The sequence below is a fragment of the Sapajus apella genome, unplaced genomic scaffold, assembly GCF_009761245.1.
Source record: "Sapajus apella isolate SASKATOON/1434 unplaced genomic scaffold, GSC_monkey_1.0 scaffold55, whole genome shotgun sequence".
Taxonomy (NCBI): domain Eukaryota; kingdom Metazoa; phylum Chordata; class Mammalia; order Primates; family Cebidae; genus Sapajus; species Sapajus apella.
This window is the reverse complement of record NW_022436995.1, coordinates 10,175,200-10,186,728: the sequence shown is the minus strand read 5'-3', so window position 1 is coordinate 10,186,728 and position 11,529 is coordinate 10,175,200. Positions and strand designations below refer to the sequence as shown.

Sequence of the window (11,529 nt, the reverse complement as noted above, 5' to 3'; positions counted from 1 at the left end):
TTTTTTTTTTTTTTTTTTTTTTTTTTTTTTTTTTTTTGAGATGGAGTCTCGCTCTGTCGCCAGGCTGGAGTGCAGTGGCACGATCTCAGCTCACTGCAACCTCTGCCTCCCAGGTTCAAGCGATTCTCCTGCCTCAGCCTCCTGAGTATCTGGGACTACAGGTGCGCCACCATGCCCAGCTAATTTTTATATTTTTGGTAGAGACAGGGTTTCACCATGTTGGCCAGAATGGTCTCGCTCTCTTGACCTTGTGATCCGCCCCCCTCGGCCTCCCAAAGTGCTGAGATTACAGGCGTGAGCCTCCACACCTGGCCTATCTGGGGTAATTTTTAACTCAGCATAGCCTGACTCTGTCTAGTACAGCTATTCATGTTAAAATAGCTGCAGTGATCACTAAACTAATCCACATAGAGCATATTTCTAACACATTAATCATAAAACAGGTGGAAGGAAAAAACAGAACATGAAAAGAAAAAGAGATGAATGTAAAAATCAATCCAAAGAAAGTAAGAGAGACAAGGGACACATAGAGAAAACGTGACAAAAGCATTTGAGACAATGAAAATAAATGTGGATATCAATAATCATTATAAATAGAAGTAGACTAAGCTGTCAGGTAAACAAAAAATATTGTCAAACTAAATAAAATCTTGCCATGTGCTGTTTACACAAGACACAGTTTAAATATAAACATGGGGAAGAATTGAAAGTCAAACGAAGGAGATAAGCCAAACAAATAATAACAAAAGCAGAGTAGTTATATTAATATCAGATGCATCCCAAGGCAAAAAGCATTACTAGATACAATCACTGCAAAATCATATCTTTTTACATCACCAGAAAGATAGAAGGTGGGACAATTATAAGCTTGGATATACCTAAAAATACAGGCTCAAAATACATAAAGCAAAAAATTAACTTTCAAGAAGTAATTTACAAATTTGCCACCATAGTAGAAGATTTTAACACATCTCAGTTATGGATAGATCAAGTAGAACAAAATCAGTAAAAGTATAAAGATATTTGATCTTACGGACAAACATGAAATACTTCCCCCAACAACTGGAGACTATACATTATTTATAGGCACACTTAGAAGATTTGTGTAAATTATTCATGTGGTAGGCCATCAAGCTAGTCTGAACAAACGTCAAGGATTGGAATAATATAGAGGGCTTATTCTCTGACCAAGATCAATTAAGTTAAATCAATAGTATCAAAACTCCACATACTCGGAAGCATAGAGCTGTTACCATGTGATCCAGTCACTCCACTCCTGCATTGTACACCAAAAAGACTGATAAACTTGTCCACCGAAATGACTTGTACACGAATGTTGACAGCAGCGTATTTACAAGAGCCAAAAAAATAGAAACAACTCACCCGTTCATCAACTAATGAATGGATAAACAAACAATGGTATATCCATTCAATAGACTACTATTTGGCCATTAAAACAAAGTAATGATAGATGCTACAGCATAGATGCACCTTGAAAACATCACGCTAAGTGAAAGAAGATAGTAAGAAAAGGCCACATATTGCACAATTCCATTTGTGTGAGATTTCCACAACAGGCAAATCCATACAGACAGAAAGTAGGTTAGGTGGTTGCCAGGAACTGAGGGGAATAGAAAATAGCTGTTAATGGGTACAGTTCTTTCTAGGGTGATAAAAATCATGGTGATGATTTTGTGCAACATACACTCTGTGTGTTCAACATATTAAAACCCATTGAATTGTATACTTTTACAGAGTGGATTTTATAACATATGAATTCTATCTCAACAAAGTTGTTATAAAAAAATCTTTCCATCAAGAAAATTCAACCGTAGGGCCAAGTTGTTCCCTGTACAACTCCAGAGGTCGCCATTCACGTAGACTAAAAGGGAAATGGTGCCTCCTTAGAGTTGGGCAATATGGTAATTTCACAGATAAATTCTACCAACCACTCAGGAATGTATAATTCTAATATCATATATTTCTCCCTGTAGAATAAACAGGCAGCAATCTCCAACTCACTTGTGATTGGCATAAACTGCATCCCAGGTCTAGGCAAGGACAGCATAAGAAGGAAACATTATAGGCCAACACATTAAATAGATTTAAGGATCCTAAAGCAAACATTAGCCAACTGATTTGATTCTGGCAACAGATTAAAGAGATATTGCATCATAATCAAGTAGTATTTAAACCAAGAACTAAAGAGTGGTTTAACATTGGTAAATCAATGTAATCGCCACAGTAACAACTTAAATGAATCATATATGATCATCTCAAAAGATATTGATAGGAAACAAGAGTTTTGTAAAATTCATAAGGGTGGCCGGGCACGGTGGTTCGCGCCTGTCATCCCAGCACTTTGGGAGACCAAGGCCAGTGGACCACCTGAGGTCAGGAGTTTGAGAGCAGACTGGCCAACATGGTGACATGAAGACAATCCTGTCTCTACTAAAAATACAAAAATTAGCCGGGCATGGTGGCACTTGCTGGTAGACCCAGCTACTAGGGAGGCTGAGGCATGAGAATCGCTTGAACTCAGGAAGCAAGAGTTTGCAGTGAGCCGAGATTGCACCAGTGCACTCCAGCCTGGGTGAGCGAGAAAGACCCTGTCTCAAAAATAAATAAATAAATGAAAAAATCCTAGCAAACCAGGAATATAACATGACACCCTTAATCTGATAAAGAATTAAAAGATTATTTATGCACATTCACACACACACACACACGCACACACACAGCTGAAAGCATTTCTTTTCATTAAAACCAAGAACAATACAAAGATGCCTGCTATCACAGCTCCTATCATATATATATTTTTTGAGACAGAGTGGTGATTGCCTTACAATTACCCGCCTCAGCATCCCAAAGTGCTACAATTACCCGGCTCCTACCATATTTTAATAAGCTATCAGGTGATTCTGGTGTTGGTGAGCCAAGCACCCTCTCTGAACAACACTGGGCCAGAGAAACTATTTAGCCATTGAGATGGCTCTTGTTCCCAGTGGCTGAGCCCGCTACCAAACACCACTGCCAGCCACTGATGTGGCTATGCTTCCTTCATTCATAATAATCCCACTGATCTATTTTATTTTTCTTGGATCTTCACAATTGCCCTGTGAGACTGACTTAGCAAGAGTCACCTCTGTTTTACAGATAAGAACACTGAGGCTAAGGTTATGACTGTGTGGCAGAGCTGCAGGGCAAGTCTGGAAACAGCATTGCATTCCCTCTCTGTGCAGACCACTGCCTCAGGAAATCCTCCTGTCCACATCCCTAAACTAAGGCATCTGGGACTATGGCACTGTATTTTCTCTATGGCTTCATAAACCCTGGGCATGATGCCCAAAAACCCAATAGTGGATGCGGGAGCCCAAGGAAGCTTTTGAAGCAAATAGTGATTGCAAGGTGTGGTGTTGGCTTTCTGCCTCTAGCTAGTGCCATTTCATGAAAAGATATTATCATCCCATAATGTACAAAAAACTGGACAGAGAGGACCTGTTCATCTTTCTCCCTTAGCCTCTGTTAGGGTTGCCCAGCCACGACATTCAGGATCTCCATGCATTCAGATTCCCAGCAGGTTACCCAAAGGACCTATTGATACCACTCTGGCCCCTTCACTTCTTTCCTGGAGACATACTCTGAGCCCAACCCTGACCAAAATGTCCACAAAGATGTCTAAGCAGACTCCCATAACCCCTACCCACAAGAGGCTCCCCATTCCCTGCCCATCACCACCTGCCCCAACATCTTCCATCTCCAGGCCTTTGCTCACACTGCTCCTTCCACCTGGAATGCTCTCCCTATCTCCGCAATCCTGTCCACCCCTCAAAATCTGTCTTACAGATCACCCACTTCATGAAAGCCTTCCCTGATCCCTTCCTCCCTGATATAATCTGGCTCTGTGTCCCCACCCAAATCTCATCTTGAACTGTAATTCCTGCAATCCCCACATGTCGAGGGAGGGACCTGATGGGAGGTTATTGGATCATGGGGTTGGTGTCCCCCAAACTTGAATTCTCACGAGATCTGATGGTTCTTTAAGTGTCTGACAGTTCCTCCTTTACATCACTCTCTCTCTCCATCTCGCCTGCTGCTATGTAAGACGTGCCTCTTCCCTCATGATTGTAAGTTAACCTGAGGTCTCCCCAGCCATGAGGAACCATGAGTCAATTAAACCTCTTTTCTTTATAAACTACCTAGCCGCAGGCAGTTCTTTATAGCAGTGTGAGAATGGACTAATACACTCCCCCGTGATGGAAGTGACCAGCCCCTTCTCTGAAAGAATCACCCTGTCTTAAGATAGACCCTAACCCACTTTAGGAAAGAATTTCTCGTGCACATTTTAAAGTCTTCCTGACCAACACATGAGCCATGCAAGGACAGGATTAGTATGTAATTATTCTCTGAATCCCTTGCACATGGTAGGCAGTCAATACAAATTTCATGAGTAAATAAATTCAAGAATCACACTGTATATCCACTAATCACAGCTGCTAATGCTCTGTGGGAATAACCAACTAGCAAAGTTCCCCAGGAAGAGAAGGTGATGACCCTGTGAGAGCCGAGGCAGGTGCTCTGCCCAGTGTCATTGGAGCTGGCCACACGTGTAGACTGCGTATCAGTCTACACATTCCTCAGCCCACTCCACCAAACAGCTGTGCCTCACTTACGGTTTTCCCCCTTGCCATCTTCCTGGAATCACTGGGCTTCACAGGCTTTGGGTTTGGCAGTTTCCCCCTCAACCTTCCACTGGTGATGTTGAGTTTATTTAGGAATTATTTTTCTGGGGCAAGTCATAAGTGCTTGGCCACCAGCCAAGTAAGTAGAAAGGGGCTGGCTCTCCTCCACTCTGCCACGTCTTCCCAATGAAACTTCCCACTGTGAAATAACACCCACTCTTCTTAGTCAAAAAGCAAGGAAATTTGACATCAACAAAGGGGTGCAACGTGATGCTGTTTCCTTTGCAAGGGAAGGAGGAAGTGCACCGGTTCTCGGTAGCACACAGCCAGACTCACCTGTGGCTTACTAAAGCAGACAATAAGTCTCATGTATTTCAGGATACCTGCCTGTGAGCATCCAGGCCCATGCGTCCACTAAAGGGCAGTGCTAAGGCCTATTCAACAACCCTCCCCATCGCCCCAGTGCAGACCTGGCCTGGGCCTCCTGCAAGTAACAGGGATGCACAGAGCCAAGCCCTGGGTGCCTTTGCCCACAGCCTGCTTTGAAGCACCCATAGGAGACTCCTAAAAAAATAAACCTCCTACCCGGCCAACTGCTGCTGGCTTCATCTCTTCAGCTTGGATTTCGTAATGACTTTGCTTCTGGGTAAAACACGGATGTCTCAAGGAAGGGTTACAACTTAAATGATTTTGGGACCACTTCCATTTCAAGGTGGGTGGGGGCAGTAGGAGGGTGTAATATCCCCCAAGGAAGTGTGGGAGGGGATCCTTGAAGAGAATGGGCCTGTACAGATCAGACTAGGTGAAGACAACAGTCCCCTGTTCCATAGCCCTGGTCACACCCTGGAAATGAACCATCTTAATAAATGGAGCACATACCTGGGGCATCTGGTCTATGCTAAACAGCCTGGGGAGCTTCAGGCTCAGCATCTTGGAGCTGGATTAGACAGGCCAGTGGGTGAGAGCACCTCCCTGTTACCAGACCTCACTCAAAGAGCTGTCATGGCCTGGGGGCGTCTCTGCCTAGTTGGTGCTGTGCTGCTTCCCTGAAAGAGGACAGCATGAAGAAATCAATCAGTTTCAGCCTAACTCCAGCTGGAGCAGGACAGTCAGCTTATTTAACTATTGAACATATGCTTGCTACATATACATGATGGCACAAGATCAAGCTTCCTTAAAAGCAAAACGATCGGACTGCTGAGTCATCCACTCCAAGAGTGCTGGACGGAGGTAATTAAATAATAATATGGGTGATTACTATGGTCTGAATGTTTGTGTCTCCCCAAAATTCATATGTCGAAACCTAATCTCTAATGCGGTGTTAAGGAGCAGGGCTTTTGGGAAGTGACTAGGTCACTTAAAAGGCTCTGCCCTTATAAGTGGGATTAGTGCTCATATAAAAGAGGTCTGAGGGAGCTTGTTCATTCCTTCCTCCGTGTGAGGACACATAGAAGGAGACATCTATGAGGAATGGGCCCTCACCAGACCAGGAATCTGCTGGCACCATGACCTTGGACTTCCCAGCCTCCAGAGCTATTACCAATACATTTCTGTCGTTTATAAATTACCCAGTCTTAGGTATTTTGTGATAGCATGCCAAATGGACTAAGACAGTTATCATAAAATTGCAGAGCTAAGGCCAGATTTGGCGGCTCATGCCTGTAATCCCAGAAATTTGGGAGACTGAAGTGGGAGGATCAGTTGAGCCCTACAGTTCAAGACCAGCCTGGGCAATATAGTGAGACCTTATTTCTACAAAAAAAATTTAAAAATTGGCTGGGCGTGGTGTTGTAGTCCCAGCTACTCGAGGGCGGACTACAGTGGGATCACTTGAGCCCAGGAAGTCAAGGCTGCCATGAGCCATGATCATACCACTGCACTTCAGCCTGGGCAACACAGCAAGACTCTGTCTCAAAAAAAAAAGTACTGCAGAGCTGGAAAGGGCCTTAGAGGTCACCCAGTCTTCTCATGTTACACATGAAGGTGGGAAGGGTGGAGTAACTTGCCCAAGGCTGCACCACAGTGGGAGAGCTGGGCTGCTCACCCTCTGCTCTACCAGAGGCTGCCCCTGGAGGGAGAGTGGGATCTTAAGTCTGTATCCAGCCAGTGGGCGGAAGAGGACCAGGAGCTGGCCCAGATCACAGAAAGAGTAGCAACTCTTTCAGAAAGCTGACTGGTGCTTGGTTGCCCTGAGACACAAAAAAGAACCAAGCCCAGCAAATAAATCCAAGGTACTCACTGGAGTACTCTTTCCCCTCCCTCCCTCTCTCCCTCCTTTCTTCCCTTCCTTCCTTCCTTCCTTGCTTTCTTCTTGCTTTCTTTTTTTCTTGTGGTATGATCTCAGGTCACTGCAACCTCCACCTCTCAGGTTCAAGAGATTCTCCCACCTCAGGCTCCCAAGTCGCTAGGGCTCTAGGTGCATGCCACCATGTCCAGCTAATTTTTGTACTTTTTGGCAGAAATGAGGTTTCGCCATGTTGGCCAGGCTGGTCTCTGAGTCCTGAGCTCAAGTGACCCACCCGCTTCCACCTTATGCAGGGATTACGGGCGTGAGCCACAGCACCCAGCCTCCACTCATGGTTCATAGAAATAAGTGTATTCAAAATCAATGAAAGCACCTTCACAACTACAGCCACTCTTGAGTTGCCCCAGTTTGCTTGAAAAATACTCTCACCACCAACAAAGTTGTTTGAAGTCTATACGTTTTAAAGCGGTGTTTAATGCTAATTGCTGAAAAGTGTGTCCTGAGTCATAAGTACTCACTGTTGTTATTATGCTGTCTGAAATTTGCTTTCAAATACACATAGATAGCATGATACGGAAATGTTAGTTTTAATACAGACCCCTGGCAGAGGAGGGGTGATTAGTTAGCATTTGAAAGACAAATCATAAACTCACACACACATTCTGGAGAGTACAGCTTTGGTTCAGCTGGGGTTATTTTTAATCAACATCGGAGGGTTTGCTAATTAGCAGAGTGAATGCTGTTTCTTTGGAGGAATTAGTGGAATTAGAGATATGTGAATTAGTGAGAAGGTTCCCTCTCTCTTGCGTGACAGCTACGGTACACCTCAAAGAGGCTGCTCCTCTGAATGAGCCCGGATGAGCCCTTCAGGGAAGAGTCAGTGGTTTGAATACAACTAGAAGTTCAGCTGAAGCATGCCATAAGACAGCTTTTCACATCAGCCACATGTGAACTTTCAAGCAAGGTATGCCTAAGAGTTCCTAAAAGAACAGCTTGCTGTAGCCAGGCATGGCGGCTCACACCTGTAATCTCAGCGCTTTGGGAGCCCGAGGCCGGGGGATTGCTCCAGTCAAAGAGTTCAAGACCAGTCTGGGCAACATGGGCAACATGGTGAAACCCCGTCTCTACCAAATATACAAAAATAAGCCAGGCATGGTGGCATGTGCCTGTGAGCCCAGCTACTCAGGAGGAAGAGTAGCTTGCTTAGGTGTGCTAGGTCATTATATTGTTTCTCTGCCTACTTGTGGGTGCCTGTAATCCCAGCTACTTGGGAGGCTGAGGCTGGAGAATCACTCGAACCCAGGAGGTGGAGGTTGCAGTGAGCCGAGATTGTGCCACTGCACTCCAACCTGGCGACAGAGCGAGACTCCATCTCAAAAAAATAAAAATAAATAAAAATTTAAAAAACAGATGTTCATAGTGGAACTCAGCCTGAATCTTTCATTGCGCTGTGTCACCTGGTGCTGAGATCGTGGGGGTCCTTCTAGTTCTCAGGTACCTGCAGATACTGAATGAGCCTAGGACTGTATTTCAATCAACTTCAGACATTATCTATCAGTTGGAAGTCATGCTGCTATTTTTGTGTACCACTAACACACAGACACACACACAGACACACACACACACACACACACACACACACACACACACACAAATGCTGCTAATTTTATCAGGAAGCACCATGATGGGAAATGAATCCTGATTTCAGAGCCGTTAAGATGTCACAAAAAAAAGTGCATGTTGAAATTAGTTGATGAAATACAGTCATTGTGAATGAGCAATTGGCTTAGGTCCATCTGCAATGATTACTCTCTCTGAACTCACTACTCTGCTCTTTTTTTTTTTTTTTTTTAGAGATGGGTTTTCTCCATGTTGGTCAGGCTGGTTTTGAACTTCCGACCTCAGGTGATCCACCCACCTCAGCCTCCCAAAGTGCTGAGATTACAGGTGTGAGCCACTGCACCCAGCCAACTCGCTTTTTACAGGGATTTTTAAAGGCTCTTTTACCACAAAACCAAGACTTGCACCTGGAAGACCATATCCCTGTGAATAAACCTCAATCTGGGAGAGAGATCCAAGATGGCTGATCACTACTAGCAGCTCGGGATTGTAGCTCCCAGTGAAAGCACAGAGAACGAGAGGACGCCACACTTTCAGACGACTTTTTGTTGCTCATGCACCAGGAGATTCCCAGGGGAGGAGCCCCACGGGTCACCAGCATGACTCTTGTGGCCGGCGAGGCGGTTTTGCCGCTGCCTTGGTGTGGCGGTTCTTGGTGCAGAGTCAGAAAAGCACCATCAATCATAACGCTGCTGTTTTGGCCGGCGCAGTGGGTTGCTCAGATTTTAGCACCAGGAATCAACAAGTTGGACGTCCACTCAGAAACCCAATTATAAAGACGGTTATTATAAAAACCACATATGGATAAAGCTATAAAGAAGGGAAGAAAACAGCCTAAAAAGGCTGAGAATACCCAAAATCAGAACACCTATCCCTCTGCAGGGGATCACAGTTCCGCAACGGAACAAGGCCTGATGGAGAACGAGTGTGTTCCATTAACAGAAGCAGGCTTTAAAAAGTGGATGATAAGAAACTTCAGTGAATTAAAAGAACTTGTTCTAACCCAATGCAAAGAAACTAAAAAGTTTGAAAAAAGGTTTGATGAAATGTTAAGAAGAATTCAAAATTTAGAGAGGAATATAAGTGAATTAATGGAGCTGAAAAACACAACACAAGAACTTCGCGAACTATGCACAAGTTTTAACAGCTGAATCGATCAAGCAGGAGAAAAGATATCAGAGGTCGAAGACCAACTTAATGAAATAAAACGAGAAGACAAGATTAGAGAAAAAAGGATAAAAAGGAACGAGCAAAGTCTCCAAGAAATATGGGACTATGTGAAAAGACCTAATCTACGCTTGATAGGTGTACCTGAATGTGACGAAGAGAATCAATCCAAGCTGGAAAATATGCTTCAGGATATTACTCAGGAAAACTTTCCCAACCTAGCAAGGCAGGACAATATTCAACTCCAGGTAATACAGAGAACACCACAAAGATATTCCTCAAGAAGAGCAAACTCAAGGCACATAATCACCAGATTCACCAGGGTTGAAATGAAGGAGAAAATACTGAGGGCAGCCAGAGAGAAAGGTCAGGTTACCCATAAAGGGAATCCTATCAGACTCACAGCAGATCTCTCAGCAGAAACCCTACAAGCCAGAAGAGAGTGGGGACCAATATTCAACATCCTTAAAGAAAAGAACTTTCAACCCAGAATTTTACATCCAGCCAAACTAAGCTTCATAAGCGAAGGAAAAATAAAATCTTTTGTGAACAAGCAAGCACTCAGAAATTTCATCACCACCAGGCCTGCTTTACAAGAGCTTCTGAAAGAACCACTACACATAAAAAGGAACAACCAGTATCAGCCTTTCTAAAAAATACCAAAAAGTAAAGAGCATCAACATAATCATGAATTTACATCAACTGATAGGCAAAACAGCCAGCTAACATTAAATGACAGTATCAAACTCACATATATTATTATTAATTCTAAATTTAAATCGACTAAATCCCTCAATCCAAAGACACAGACAGGCAAAAAAAGCCAAAACCCATCGGTATGCTGCATCCAGACCCAACACACATGCAAGGATACACAAAGACTCAAAACAAAGGGATGGAGAAAGATTTACCAACCAAATGGAGAGCAAAAACAAATAAATAAATAAAAAGCAGGAGTTGTTTTAAAGCAACAAAGATCAAAAGAAGCAAAGAAGGATATTACATAATTATAAAAGGATCAATGCAACAAGAAGAGCTAAAGGTCCTAAATATATACACACCCAATACAGGAATACCCAGATATATAAGACTTATAAAGAGACTTAGACTCCCACACAATAATAGCGGGAGACTTCAACATCAATATTAGACAGATCAATGAGACAGAAAGTTAACATCGATATCCAGGATTTGAACTCAGATCCGGAACAAGTAAACTTAATTAACATTTATAGAACTCTCCACTTTGAATACACAAAATATATACTCTTATCAGTACCACATCACATCTATTTACAGGTTTCAATGAAATATTGGTTGGCTGCTTGTTATTTTCTTCCCTCATTTTTTTTTTCATGTCTCTATTATTAAGCACAATTATAGTCATACCCATTTTTAGACTGCATTCTAGCCCGGGCAATAAAGCAACACCCCCGTTCTCTCTCCCTCTTCCTCTTTCTCTTTCTTCCTCTCCTTCATTCTTTTTTTTTTCTTTCTTTCTTTCTTTTTTTTTAAAAAAAAGAAAAAAAAAGATTGAGTCTTACCTATAGTTGCTGACTTTTCTTTTCTCTTTTCTCCTTCTCTTCTCCTCTCCCCACTGCTTCTCCCCATCCCCCACTCCTCTCCATCCCCATTACCCCTCCCCTCCCCCTTCCCCACCTCTCCCATCTCCATCCCCCACTCCTCTCCCTCCCCCTCCCCATTCTTCTCCCCATTTCCTCCCCCTTCCGCTCCCCTCCTCCTCTCCCTCCCCTCTCCCTCCCCTTCTCAAGATGGAGTCTCACTCCATTGCCCAGGCTGGAGTACAGTGGCATG

The 11,529-nt window shown here is 43.6% G+C and overlaps 1 protein-coding gene across 6 annotated transcripts in view; it reads right to left on the bottom strand.

Moving 5' to 3' along the window:
- PAQR5 (progestin and adipoQ receptor family member 5) overlaps positions 1-11,529 on the bottom strand; it is a 92,134-nt gene that overhangs the window by 36,191 nt on the left and 44,414 nt on the right. For 3 of the 6 annotated variants that reach the window (XM_032244635.1, XM_032244636.1, XM_032244637.1), the window contains one exon: positions 5,562-5,728. The exons of 2 other annotated variants lie outside the window; for them this stretch is intronic. In XM_032244635.1, coding sequence (XP_032100526.1) covers positions 5,562-5,612 — 51 coding nt within the window. In that variant the 5' untranslated portion in view covers positions 5,613-5,728. One more of the 6 variants, XM_032244638.1, reaches the window with a different exon arrangement.